Consider the following 15378-nt stretch of genomic DNA (forward strand, 5'->3'; position numbering starts at 1 on the left):
TTTGCAAGACGTCTCTCTTATTAACTTGGACATCAAACACATCGGCTGCACGCAACATCCCCCAGCACTGATCTTAAAGAATGAGAGAAGTCTCACGCCACCACACTGAATGCAAATGAAATGAGTCTTCTGCCTAAGGCTTTGTCAGATAAAGAGAATAGGATAGGACAGAACATGAATGTATGTGAGGGAGAGAGGGAGAGAGAGAGAGAGAGAGAGAGAGAGAGAGGGAGAGGGAGAGGGAGATCATTTCAGTCTAATGGGAAGATATTTAAATAAAATGGATTTACTGAACAGGCCGATATATATGCATTTAGATCCATAAGACTTCTAAATGATCTCACAGTACAGCTAGGACTCCTTAGCAGTGAGGGCTGCCTCAATAACCATTCTAAAAGGGAAACTGACAGTAAATACCAGTAGCAGCTTTTGTCATTTTGCAGATTTGCATTTCAGGAAGCTCTGTGCTCTCTTCAGAGTGTAACTGACATATCCATATCATACATGTGCAATTGTTCAGAAAGACATGAGGCTTGAAGCTAAAGCACATTACACAAAATGCACCTTTTTGGATCATTTCACACACATTTTTCATAGTGGTTTTGATGCCTTCATGTGCAAATGCTTAAAACATTCATGGCTGACAAGGATTCTTACTTCAAATTGACTTCAGACTGACAAGTAAGGCTGGCTGACAAACTCTGGCAGCGTTTCTTTCACAGATTTTTTTTAATGCTCAAAAGTATCTTCCCATATGGGGAAAACAACTATGAACGAGTCAAACAGTCGAATCTTTATACTGAATGGCCAAATCAGACTTGGGTACAGCCCTATTAAGAAGTACTTTTTCTACAACCTTGAACAGTATATATATATATTCAACATCTTTATACAACATAATCAGGTTAGAAGCTCAGACATGACATCACTGGGTGCAGGTCAATTTTATTTTTTATTAAAACTGTTTTGCAGATTTTAAGTGTTTTTTTTATTTTTTTTATCACAGCGATGACCATTGAAACAGATATAAAATATGTTTAATTACTGAAATTACAAATGATACAGAAAATAAATTTTCTCTCTCAGTGGCACTCATAACTGTGGTAAACAGAATTAAATGTAGATTAAGTTTCTTGGTCAAATTCTCAGAAACTCTAAAAAGTGTTAAGTAGAACAGCCTTGTCTAAACTGCCAGCCGTACAAAATCTTCCATCAAGCTTTTTCACAATCTGCTTAAGAAGTAGAACTGCCTACTGAAATTTGACGAGTCAAATAATCAGTCGGAGACACGACAAAAATAAAGCTTATAAAAATGCACAAGGATTACATTTTAATGAAGAATTATAAATAATGGGAGTCATAAATACATACATTACCATTCTCTTATTATTCCACAACATTGAACATGACAAACCCCTTTAAACCGGTAAGTTGCTATAAGTGGCCATTCTTTAATGATGTGGGCAGATTTAATGCAGACAGTAAGTTTATGGGAAAGAAGGACCCTGCATCTGCCTTGTGATTTATATGGACCAGGCCAAACTTTCTATTAGCTGTTTGTTGTTTCATCTTAAATATTTCAGAATCTAAATCAAAAGAGTTTACTTTGATGATTTATTTACACCCAAGATATATTCATATTTAATAAAAAATACAATTGTCTAATAAACCTGTACAAGATAAAAAACACAAGTGGGCAATGCTGCAAATTTCTGTCAGGCCTACAATTTCCTTTCATCTAAAAAATACAAATCTTGACTAATTTATTTTGTTAATTTAGTTTTGTTTTATTAGATTTTTTTATGTTTAAAGACATATAAAGAAGCTGATTCTGTAGAAGAAGCGATTTTAATGCGGAACCTTAAATTAAAATATAAAATAGGTTATGAGAGCTCGTTTGAAGCATAAATACATACTCCTGTCTGTCTCAATATTCCACAAATCCATATGGCAGCCTGACATTATACGGCAGTAATTAAAGCAGCCTGCAATCTTTCATCATACGCAAGGTCAAGTTGAAGATTGTTCACAGAGAAGTTTCCTTTATTTTACCACTACAAATACAGAGAGAACATTCTTAGTTACAAGCAATTCTGTCAGAACAGAGGAACAGGATGACTGAGGTCACATCGGACAGAACGACGGGTTAAGTGCTTTGTTAAAACCTTAAGGGCAGTCTCCAGGGAATGTAGACCCTGTAGCAACTGTTCAGGACTCCATTTCTCCAAAGGAACAACCTGTGAATGAACATGCAATATGTCTTTAGTTGCTATTCAGCAGCCCAATATGATTGACAATAGGGCCCAGTATCTATGCTACCTCCCTCCATTATTCAGTGGTACCACAAAAGTAAAAAAAAAAAATGGCTTGAAGATTCTCCTTAATTGACTTGGAACTCGACAACCTGAGCTTCTCTTGTAGAAGCTACAACAAAAGAGAACACCGTTAAATGAGTCCTCCTAGAGCCTGCCGTGATTTATAACCAGCTATCAGCTTCCATATCATCGAGCAAGCCTGCAAAGCCTATTAGTGCCGCTAGACTGTCCAAAGCTGATGATTTATGTCCACAGGTTGAATGACATTAGAGCGTATGAGAGGGCTTATATTGGACTAGAGTTAATATTCATGAAGCCCAGTGTGCGGAAGTGCTAACTAATCAGTGGAATGTTGATGAATAGTGCGCTGCCTTCCTCTAGCAAGTGTGCCGTCTCATTACTAAGGCTGCGTCTCTTTCACTAAAGTGACCAATCAAAGACACCTATGGTAGTGACAGAGTGGAGGAGAGAGTAAACATTCATCAACAGAAACAAACCGCCTGGGCAAACAGCAGCCATACCTGGAGAACATAACCACCTTCTCTCCAACTTCCCCTCTCTCTATCTTGCTTGCTCGTGCGCTCTCTCTCTCCCTGGACCCTATCTAAAGGACAAACCCACTAAAATGCAGTACCACAGAGACCAACAAAACCCCGACTGGACACTTATATTAAACACAGTCAGAGCGGAGGTCACTTGATCTTTGCAAGCTCATCCATTTTCACGTGGCCTAAGTTAGAACACCATTAAACCAGACAAAAGGTTTGTCAGGTGTTTGGGTGCACTGTTAAATGTGACCTTGTATTTCACAGCGGCACTTTTATTTTTCCAAAAGCTGGCTATGAGCCTGTTGGTAAGGATACCAAGTGAGCTGTAGGCAATAGGGCCAAAAATGTGCGTCACGGTATAAAGGAGAGCTGGACAAAACGGTCAATAACATTTGAGATAATATTTAAGAAAGATCATTTTAAACAGTACAAGTTAAGTTTGGACACAACTGGTGGGTTGTGTGCTGTCCTTCATCTTAAAAAACATTTCATCCAAATGCTAGGGTGACCATATATTTATTTACTTTTTTTATTTTAAAAGAGGACACAGGACACACATGTATCCATCGTAATTAGGAAGTAGGCACTTTCATTTGACCTTTGTTTATTTTCATAAATAGACCTTTTCTATTGTTTTTCCTATGAGGCATACTTACAACTCTGTGGTACAACTAACCCCACTGTGTAGAGGCTGTACTTTACCCCATCTAGTTTTTACATGTTTTAAAAGAGTGCTTTATTAGTTATATTTAAAAATCTGGTGTAAAGAGCTACAAGTTTGCTTAAAGTAGAAAATGTTACTATGAGGACAAGTGAGAAGTGATGGTTTTATTTTTATGCATTTACCAATTAAGAATAGACAAGCAACATCCACACACAATTGAAGACAAAGGATTTACGGTTTTCATGATTTCTTGGGTTTTATTTTTGATTACTAATATAGCTCTTTCATCGTCCTTTATCATGCACGAAATTGTTCTTACTTATAGATATTCTTTTTTTTATTTAGCTTATTTTCCATTTGACCTTACTTTTATTGTACTTGTACAGCTCCATACTATAAACCTTTTTCTCTAATTTTATTTATTTTGTTTCACTGCTAATAATATGGCTTTTCATGTCACTTTTCTTATTAATTACATTATTTTATAGACATAACTATTAGTATTTTTGATTACATATAACGACCTTTATAATTGTTTTTCTTCACTTGTAACACTGTGGTACAACTAACCCCACTGTGTGAAGGCTATACTTTATCTCACCTAGCTTTCATAGTTATTTATATGTTTCAAAAGGGTGCCATATTAGTTCTATTAATATAATGTATTTTATAATTATTGAGATTAAAAATAATATTATACTTTATGGCCTATTCATTCTTCACTAATGCCTGCTGCCTCAAAAACTGGACTAGCGACTGACTACACAGCTGGAGGTGTGGCTTTTCATTTTCACTTAAAAAGTAAGTGAAAGAAACATCTCTGACTTCGCTACATTGATAAAGGGATAGTCAGCTAAATGGGAAAATGGGAAAATGTAAAATATGTGTTGCATTACTTCTATTTATTTCTGGCATATTTCTATAGGTAAACACATTTACACAACTCATACCTAAGAATATCAGTCAGTGAAGCAGATGAAATAGAATTCTGCCCACTATTACTAAAACTAGTTGTTTGTTTATATAAAGGGCTGCCCTCTTAAATTAGCTCATGGTTGAGATATGACATACCCCTGCTATAATCAACTCTAATTGAGCAGAGCTAAGGTCCTTACACCCCTAATCAAACAGGAGGCCAACCACATACTCCTAAATCCAGGCAGCCAGAAATACACACACACATACACAGTATCACCACGAGCTACTTAAACAGACTGCCATCATCTAAGAGCCCTTCAACCTTCAAAATTTTCAAGAAGCCTTTTAGCCAAGACTAAACCCCTTATCAAGTACAATGAGCCATCTTGAAATAATCCTTCCAAAATCACGGGTGATTGGGATTGTCTTGCAGAAGGATCTCTCTCTCTCTTCTTTATAATGATAATGGTCATATATGACTCATTTAAGTCGACAGCATTCAATGCAAATCTGCTAATAGGGGTTTCTCACACTTAAACATATTTAAAACTTCAGCATTAACGTACTGTAATAAAACCAGTATAATCATAATGTTACAGTTTTCTCAACCTTTGAAAGGTTCAGTCACGCTCAACAGATCCATCCTGTCAAACTAAACATAGTGTAATGTAACAAAGGTGAAATAAAAAGATCTGGACTTGATAACGGAGCGTTGCAGCCTGTTTTCCATATATATAAAATTATAACTTGGTCATTCTTTTTTTCATTTTTATATTACATTTACGGCATTTAGCAGATGCTATTATCCAGAGCGACTTCCAAAAGTGCTTCACTGTTTACTAAGAATAACCTCAGCTAGTTTGAATAGACTAAAAATTTAACTCTAAGTTTAGACACTAATAAACACAAGTCAATATGGAGACCATCGTACTCTACCATTCGCCCAAGTACTCTTGGAAGAGGAGGGTCTTTTGTCTGTGTTTGAAGACAGCGAGCGACCATTCAGACACCCAGGGGAAGTTTGTTCCACCACTTCGGTGCCAGGACAGAAAAAAGCCTGGGCGCTTGTCTTCCGTGGATCTTAAGGGATGGCGGGTCAAGACGAGCCGTACTTGAAGCCCGAAGGGCTCTAAAGAAGCAAGCACACTGATTTCTGAAAATCAAACAATGTACCACTTTCATTTTTATAAAAAAGAATGACCCAAAAGTACACAGACTCTAACCCAGGTTTCTTTTTATTGCTTTTGAACAGCTGTGCGAGTTTGTTCCACCTAGTGTTGTATAGCTCTTGTTTTTAGGTAGCTACTACAGCCTGTAGTGAGTGAAGCAGTAAAGTACACTGTAGACGTTAGCATGTCTGATGTGCTTCCTCCCAGTCTTTCCTTACAGCTGTTCAACACAGACACACTGTCCTCATCCGTATATATAATCATCCAATAAATTCATTCAGGTATACAGTGTCTGGTGTTGGTGCCAGACATTTCTTTTTGGACAATAAACAAGATTATTATAATGTAAAGATCATTTTTATGACAGTGATATAAAAAAAATACCTACATCATTTCAAAGGGCAATGAACTTTTAATTAATAAAAAATAAAAAAATCTGGGAGATTTTGTCAATTTTTGGCAATTCATCTGTCCTGTCAAAAGTCTGCGGCATATTTTTTTGGCAGTATCTCTATGGCTATATAGCAATTTACAAAATCTGTGAGTGTGCACTATTTTGTACTGTCATATGAGTATCTGCAATAGTCAATTTCCGGGAAGGCCCCTCTTCAACTGCATTTTTGTTCCCAGCTCGAAAAACAATTTCACTTTTTTCTGCTACTGTTTTAAACAAAGTCGACATACTGGCTCGTTCAAGTTAATGGGTTGTCGTCACTCAATCAGATTAACCAAAATGCTCCCACACCAGAGCTGTGGAATATAGCTTAGAAATCAAGTCCATTTGGACTAACTCTTCCAAAATGTCTAGTTATGGTCTGCTCACAGTCTTGAGCCCTGCCTCCAACAGAGAGCAGACGAGAGAGCAGAACAGTGCGACTGGCTAAAACATGAATAATGTTTATTCTTATATGCTTCTTATATTCTTAAACATGCGAGTAAACACAATAGGCAATATTGAGGTTGTGTCCATTTATTGTGTGATAAGTCGATAATTATCATAACAAGCCTCATCTCATTTTCTGTTAGGTATTTTAATACACTGTGTATTATATTGGATTATGCTATACTTATATTGGATTATTAATACTGTGGCACATCCAGTATTAGTGCACTACCTGTCAACACATAGCCCTATTGCTAGCCTATGAAACCAGCTTCAGGTTCCGCTTTTAGCCTCTACTGTCCTTTCTGCAACACAATGCAATCCAAACACTATAAATAAAGAACAGCTGAAATGTAGCTCCAGGCGAGGCAGAATTTCATCACCCACAGTTCGAGAGAGAGAGAGAGAGAGCAGCAGAATGGTAAAGCGCTTTAATTGACCATCAATACAGTTATGCAAAGTGGAAGCATAATGAAAATTACAATTACACTCTGTGATGAGCAATTTCCATTGACTATTACCTCTGATGAGCTATAATTAAAGCAGTTGCCAATCCCGCTCATTTGTAAGGTGGCATTTGCCTAATACAGCCTAACCTCAGAGAGAGCGTGTTACTCTTGTCTTGGGAAAATGACAGCGGTGGTGTTCACATGCACAAAGGTCCGTGCTGCCAGAGGGCCTCATGTATAGTGTTTATGAATGAGTCATCGAATCCATCCCTTCCCCCATTTCAGTATGTTCTTCCAGCACAGACGTTCTCAAAAGAATTACTCTGGGCTAACCAAAGCCAATGAAACACTCAAGGCAGATTTCTGGGGTTGAACAGACAGGTGGCAGCACAGGGAGGGTCCGCAGGTAGCGGATTATTTCGAAGCGTGACAGGATCCAAACAAACCGCCTGCGTGTGACAGCAGGCCCACTTTAGCACCACTTGATGGAGTTCATTACTGTCAGCACAGACGACGGGCTCTCCACCAGTCCGCCCTCCCTCCAGTGGAGAGGAGTTTAACATGTAGTGTGTAGCATGCAGCTAACAGAGAGCTCATTACTCCCATTATCTGAATCAGTCACTGAGAATAAGAGAGAGAGAGAGGGGGGGGGGGGGGGGATATATGCAGGGGAGTGATGCAGATATGTAGAGGAGAGGGAGGGGCAAGTAAAAATCAGGAAGGTGGGCAGTCTTAGTACAGAAGAGTAACTGAGACGTGTGAGAGAAAACGTGTAAAAGGGTGGGCAGATGAAACAGCTAAAGGTGATAAAGAGAGAGTGAAACAGAAGCCACTAGTAATGCAGTATTACAGAGGCAGATAAATCCCTTCATGTTAAACATAAATACACATTATTAGTTATCATTATTTTACAATATTATATCATTATTTATCCCATACATTTTCTGTTACGGCTTGCCACTTATCATCAAAACACCACATTTTAAAAAATTCTTATTCTTATTACTAAATCCATTGTTGCTGTTTTGATGATTTGTTGGCAATACTATATCTAAATATGGCCATGCCAACAAAGCCTAATGACTTGAATAGAACTGAGAGGGAGAGAAAGAGCGAGAGAGAGAGAGAAACAAGAAAGAGAAATAAGAGGAGGACAAAAGCAAAAAGTGTACTTAGAAAGTTAGATGCAGAAAAGAATGCAGGGAAAACTGTGATGGTGAGTGAGTGCGAGAGAGAGGAGAGAGGGAGAGAATCAGAGATAGAAAAACAACATACAGAAAGCAGGACAGGGAAGAAATGTAGAGAAAGTGAAGAGTGGTACACAAGCTGAAAGAAAGACAGAAAGAGTAACAGAACAGAGGAAGAGGTTTAAAGGGTGGGAAGACAGAACAAGAAAAGTGAATAGATGTATAGCTGTGGTTCCCACTATGTGGTTGCTATAGTATTTCAAATGGTTTGCAATATATTGGTGTTGCTAGGTGATCGATATGGTGTTGCAAGTTGGATGCTATGATATTCCAGGTGGTTGCTATGGTGTCGCCAAGTGACTGCTTTGGTATCCCTGGTGCTTACTATGATGCTGCTAGGTACTTGGTAGATGGGCCGAGATCAGATGCGATGAGCTTGACAGAGCTAGAGCGCATGCCAAAGAAAAGGCCATTCCTAACTTTTAATGGTCCTGTCCTGTACTCCTGTCGCACTTGCAATCTCACCGAGCCCCATCTCCAACTGTTAAAGAGTGAGCTCACCTTTCACTGCCAGTGTCAGGTGCTGGAACTGTTTCGCAATTTGTTACTTGTCACAGTGTCCTCGTTGCCTGAGAACAACCCAACATCTAAACAGATGGACCCATCGATTGGACTCTGGCTAATATACAGGGTGGGCCATTTATATGGATACACCTAAATAAAATGGGAATGGTTGGTGATATTAACTTCCTGTTTGTGGCACATTAGTATATGGGAGGGGGAAAACTTTTCAAGATGGGTGGCGACCACTGCGGCCATTTTGAAGTCGGCCATTTTGGATCCAACTTTAGTTTTTTGAATGGGAAGAGGGTCATGTGATACATCAAACATATTGAGAATTTCACAAGAAAAACAATGGTGTGCTTGTAACTTTATTCTTTCATGAGTTATTTACAAGTTTCTGATCACTTATAAAATGTGTTCAAAGCGCTGCCCATTGTGTTGGATTGTCAATACAACCCTCTTCTCCCACCTCTTCACACACTGATAGCAACACCGCAGAAGAAATGCTAGCACAGGCTTCCAGTATCCGTAGTTTCAGGTGCTGCACATCTCGTATCTTCACACCATTGTTTTTCTTGTGAAATTCTCAATAAGTTTGATGTGTCACATGACCCTCTTCCCATTGAAAAAATTAAAATTGAATCCAAAATGGCCGACTTCAAAATGGCCACCATGGTCACCACCCATCTTGAAAAGTTTTCCTCCTCCCATATACTAATGTGCCACAAACAGGAAGTTAATATCACCAACCATTGCCATTTTATTTGCGTGTATCCATATAAATGGCCCACCCTGTATAATGCAGTCAACTGCTAAAGTTTGGGCATCCCTAGTCAATCTTTTGTTACTGTGAACAGATGATGACCTGGTTTTCGAAAGGCATAAAGTTCAAGATAATTTCTTTAATATTATTTTACTGTTTAAAAAGCTAAAAAGCTAAAAATTTAGCTGGAAGCTAAAATTCCAGCACTCTGTATGGTCATATCAAAACTACAAAACACCACCGCTCTTTTTTTTATTCTAATTTTATCAAATTTTTCTACCCAAGGCCAATTACCCAATCCCTGTTCGTGAGAACCCCCGAGCAAAGTCAACTGCGCCCTCATAGACTCCAGCTGCTGATGGTGAGCAGCATCACATGGGATTCGAACCAGCGATCCTCGGATCATCTTCAGTTTAATTCTTGAGGGATTCACCCATATTTCCTTGCAATATGTTTCTTGCACGCACTGCTCTTTTGAGGTAAATCCATATATTTTTTTATGCTGTTAAGTTCGAGGCCTTTGAGGGCCATCACAAAACCTTCGCAGCTTGTGCCTTTCAGATGCTTAGGATCATTTTTCTCTTGTGGAATCCATCCTCTTTATTTATCTTCAGCTGTATTACTGACTGTGTGACGTTTGCTTTCACAATTTGCTGGTAATTAATTCAATCTGTTCCTTCCTCTACCAGTGAAACATTTCTTGTGCCACTGCCACTAGCTGCAGCACAAGCCCAAAGCATGACTGATCCACTCAAGTACTCAAGTACTTGCAATCCTACAAGCAGTAATCTTGGAATGTTTGCTTGGATTCTGGGCTTTTTAGTTCTTGAGACCTTGCTAGCAGTTCTCAAATCTTTTGAGACCTTGGTAACAGTTCTCAAATAAAAACATGTAAAATGTTCCTTCCTTCGACACAGTTTCTTTTTTTAAACTTTATTATTTTTTGAGATCTTCTTCTACTGACCTAACTATTCACACTGACTCAAACATTTTTATACTTCGATATTAGTTAATACTTGAGCTATTCAATCTCACAACCTTCGTAAATCAACATTAAATTCACTTAAAAACACAGACCCTCACAGACCCTCCAATCTAACTGTGCTTTGGCTTTTATGAGAAAAAGTTGAACTGTAGTTTATGTAAGGACGGTGCTTCTCTCCAGCATATGCTGCATGACTCACATGAGTGACCTTTGCAAAGCAGACACTCTTTATTTAAAGCTCCTTTGTACTTCTGCGTTATTTTCACCCAATTTAGTTGTCTCTAATGCAAATCCATGGACATCTCTATTCACATACTGCACAATGGTGCTACCAATCCCTGGGCGCTCAAAAAAAGCTTGTGAAGCCTGATCCTCCTTTTATTCTCCACTATATCTCAGACACGTTTGGACACTCATCAGGTGACCACACAGACACCCAGACTAAACAGAAGGTGATCAATAACTACTTCATTCCCGAAGGCAGCTGATTACGCTCCTTTTGTCTCTCGGTCAGGGGCGGCGCAATGGCACCACTGGGATTCGTTCCCAATCACAGATTCTACAGGGAGCTTAGTGCTAGCACTAACTAGTTAAAGTACTAGGAATGTGCTACAATTTTGCCTGGTGAAAATGTCTAGTCAAACAACATTCTGGTCTGTGTATTTGAGGTAAAGGTAAAGATGCACGTATTTGTCATTGTACAGTGTACACTGTACAGCGAAATGTGTCCTCTGCATTTAACCCATCTGTGGTAGTGAACACACACACACTAGTGAACTAGGGGCAGTGAGTACACACACACCCAGAGCGGTGGGCAGCCAACTCCAGCGCCTGGGGAGCAGAGAGGGTAAAGGGCCTTACTCAAGGGCCCAACAGTGGCAGCTTGCCGAACCCGGGAATCGAACCCACAACCCTGTTATCGATAGCCCTGCGGTCTAACCGCTGAGCCACCACTGCCCAAATAGTTCAATAGTTTCAATTGTGTTGAAATAAATCATACATTGCGCGTATATAATAGGCTTGATTAGAGAGGAACACTGTAATTTTTAAAGGATGTCTCTCTTTTACATTAGAAAACAACTGAGAATATCATACGAACACAAAGGACTTTTGTTTTTATTAGGTCGAGAAAAGTCCTAACAAAAAGTCTAAGTCAGATTCCTGATTTTTAATCCACAAAACTGTCTACAGCTATGCTCTTATAGTGATTGCTCCCATCGTCCTCATGAATGAAACAAATCTCAAATAAGTAGACAAACTGCAGTCTCTAAGAACAGTGTGGTAAGTAGGGGCCAGTATCTATATAGATTTGGCTTGGTTTATTAAGGCCCCGCACCCTAACTGATTCGCTGGGATGTGTCCTGTCCTTTAAGTTTTCAATGTGGAGCATCACTAATAACTACACTGGCATTGTTCACCTAGTGCAAAGGCAATGAATGAAGCACCTCCTCCTACACATCTCCTCCTCCATAAGGAGCCGGAGGAAAGCGTGCAGCCCTGCAGCGGCCTTCAGCACTGAGCTGTGATCTTGAAATAAATTGCTCAGGTTCATTTCAGATCAATGTATCAAAAGCAGCAGAGTGGGAGTGAATGTTGTGCCGCAGCTCAGTGTAAGTAAAGGTGGCATGCAGGGCGAAGTGTGTACTTTAAGTGCGAATGTTAATGATGCAGTGGGAGATGTGTGTGTGTGTGTGTGTGTGGGGGGGGGGGGGGCTCACCTCTGGGGGTTTGGCTCATTGTGCTTGTCCCTTTCATGCTTTATCATCCTGTACCGGCCAATCCGCACATCCGGCCGTGACACCTTCATACCATTCAGAGTAATCCTGAGTGAGAGAGAAAAAAGATAGAGAAGAGGGAGATAAACTTGAAAAATCAATCAATCAATCAATCAGATGTGCGATACAAATAATGACTATTTAAATAGTTTTCATTGACAAATATATGGACATTTACATTTATTTACAAGACAAATATACATACAAGTGACAAAAAAAAACAAAGGAAAGAGCAAGAAAAAGAATATGGTAAAGAAATAAGGGATAAAAGGAGAAAAAAAATGAAAGACAAAGACAACAAAGAAAGAACAAGAAAAAAGAAAAAAAAGAAAGAAGGACTGAAAGGGTGAAAGAATGAAAATCAGAAACAAATAAAAGTGTCTTTTAGAGCAGTGATTTTCGAGCTGTGGATCATAGTGAGGAATGTGATTTCCGCGACAGCAGAGTTCAATGGATCACTATTTAGACCTAAAGACAGAAACCACTTTGGTGCCACATCTGAAGTGTCCGTGTTAGCAATGTAGACTTACCCAGCCACATTCAGCCTGCAAGGTCAGGCACACAAAAATACATTGAATGCTGCTAAGGTGACAATACAAGATGACTTATATGACTATAAAGAGACCAGTTTGCCACTAGAGAGAGTCTAATGTGATGCTAGATTTAAGATTTTTGGAAAAGGCAGAAGAGGCTTTGGGAAAATTCAGTCCCCAAATGTCAATAAAATATGTTTCAATAGTACTTAAATGATTCCACTGTATATGGAATGTATATGGATCACAACAAAAAAATGTTTGTTTAAATGTCCTTTTCTATTCCACAAGTGTGTAAGAGTGTGGGTGTATGCATGCTTCATTCTTGAGTGACTGCGCTGAGTCACTGAGTGAAGGAACATTACACAGAGTAAAAGTGGACTGAAAGCTTAAGACCCTTTTGAATGAGTTAAAGTCTAATTTCACCTCACAAAGTAGCCTAACTGGTGGGTTGCGAGGCGAACACTGCCTCTAAATGTGGGTCCTTGCATGAAAACATCTGGAACCCCCTTGGTTAGAGAGCAGAAAGCAAGAAAGTAAGAGCAGAAGAGTAGTCAAGTGAGTAGAATCAGAGCTGGTGCTTTTTCCTGGAGAGACCAGTCAACCCCAGACTCCTCCATGCTGGAACCCAGCTCCACGTGCCTGAATAAGCAACGCTTAGAGTGTGTGAAGACAGTCTCCACCGCTCTAATCTCTTGGCTCAGCTCCTCGTTCAGGCATTAGAGCGCTGCTTCTGCTCCTCATGTGACCGTCACGTTGCTGCGTGTCTAAAGAACGGATGTATTTCTTAAAGCGTTTGATTACATGGAAATCCCTCTGAGGTGTGTGAGGATGCGTCTGTGTTTGCATGAGGGGGCTTTGTCCCTCCTAATAAAACAAGACTGAGGGCTTTGTTATGAATGATTCAGCGCGGGGGTTTGGTATTAATCTCTGTGTATTCTTGACCCAGAAACTGTGGAGATTTCACACGAGTAGCCCTGGAGATTATGATGAAAAGGCAAGATAGAGAGAGGGAGAGGGAGAGGGAGAGAGAGAGAGAGAGAGAGAGAGAGAGAGAGAGAGAGAGAGAGAAGAGAAATCACACCCCCCATTTAGGTGTCTCTTTAAAAATGACAAACTGCTCGTCATGCTATGAGAGAAGGGACACAAAAACCACAACGCAAGGAACACAGAGTGTCCCGCCTGAACAAAGCGTACACATAGATGAATATGTAAAAATGTAAACATATATGGTACTATACTATATTACTATGTTTAAAGCAGCATTAAAGGAAAATGAGCTCCCTCTACAGTTGGTAAGTGGGGTTTATGCTTTGAACTCCACTAAAGGACCTTTTTCTGAACTCTGGTTTTGCAGCATTTAGCCCTGTCCTGCCCGCTTTACACAACAACAATCAGCAACATCACCAATGATGAGGGACCATACAGGGAGGAAGTGAAGCCCCTTTTCTAGAGTGGTGCACTGACAGCAACCTCTCCCCTAACGTCAAAAAAGCCAAGAAGCAGATTGTAGACTTTCATAGGGGGGGCATGTTCCTCTGTGGCCACATATCTGAGGATCCCACCTGGTCGCTCAACACATCACACAACATCAGGAAGGCACAGCAACCCCCTCAACTTCCTCCGACGACTGTGGATAGTCAACCTGCCACGACAGCCCCTCAGCAACTTCTACAGGTCCACTGTGGAGAGCATCCAGACCAGCTGCATCACAGTCTGGTATGGCAGCAATACTGCTGCTGAACACAAGGGCCTGCAGAGCGTGGTGAAAACTGCCCAGTGCATCACTGCAGCTGTCCTCCCACCCATACAGAACCTCTACAACAAGTGATGGAGTTTGAGAAAAGCCATCAACATCTCCTCTGACCCCACTCACCCCAGCACCTTCCTGTTTTAACCCCTGCCATCCGGAAAGAGGTACAGTTACATCAGAGCCAGAAGATTCAAGAAAAATTCTTCCAGCATGCTTAAACTGGTCTTACAAGCAACACACACCTTAACACCTGATCACACACACACACATAGACTGCTAGATCCTTCCAGTTTACTTACCATATCCAAACTGGACTCTACTAGCTCAGGGACTGTATGCACTTACACTGAAACTCCCTCTACCGTAACTAAGCTGTGTACTGTTCTCTCTACCTAAACACTATCTGCTATACCCTGCTATATTGCGATGTACACCTTGTTTACATATGTGATGCTGGTATAATACCAGATTGGTCTACCTCAGCAAACACTCCAGAACTGCCCATTTTACTCTGCATTTACACGCACAGCACATCACTGCTCTACATATTTATTCCATTTTACTATTAGTATAGTAACTTTGTTTGGATTTCAATTACCCAGCCTTCATGCACACATCTGCACATGTACATATTTATATATTTTTGTATTTATTTCTGTATTTATTGTCTATGCACCCCACCTCTGTCTATTGTCCTTGCCCTATTGTACCATGTCCTTATTTATTCTGCACAGGAGACAGTGTTTCATTGTCCTGTAGCTACAACCCTGTTTTAGTATAATAACAATAGTGTTAAACTGACCTGGCAATTCAATAGTGTAGTAGGAGGTGTGCTTAGCTTCGAGTACCAACGATAGAGACGCTACTCTGCC

General features: G+C 39.9%; 1 protein-coding gene across 1 annotated transcript in view; it reads right to left on the reverse strand.

Annotated features, from left to right (window-relative positions):
* b4galt2 (UDP-Gal:betaGlcNAc beta 1,4- galactosyltransferase, polypeptide 2) overlaps positions 1-15378 on the reverse strand; it is a 165653-nt gene that overhangs the window by 5779 nt on the left and 144496 nt on the right. The window contains exon 6 of the mRNA XM_072688228.1: positions 12164-12268. Within this exon, the coding sequence (XP_072544329.1) occupies positions 12164-12268 (105 nt within the window). The remainder of the gene's footprint in view (positions 1-12163; positions 12269-15378) is intronic.

Source organism: Salminus brasiliensis, chromosome 9 (assembly GCF_030463535.1).
Source record: "Salminus brasiliensis chromosome 9, fSalBra1.hap2, whole genome shotgun sequence".
NCBI lineage: Eukaryota > Metazoa > Chordata > Actinopteri > Characiformes > Bryconidae > Salminus > Salminus brasiliensis.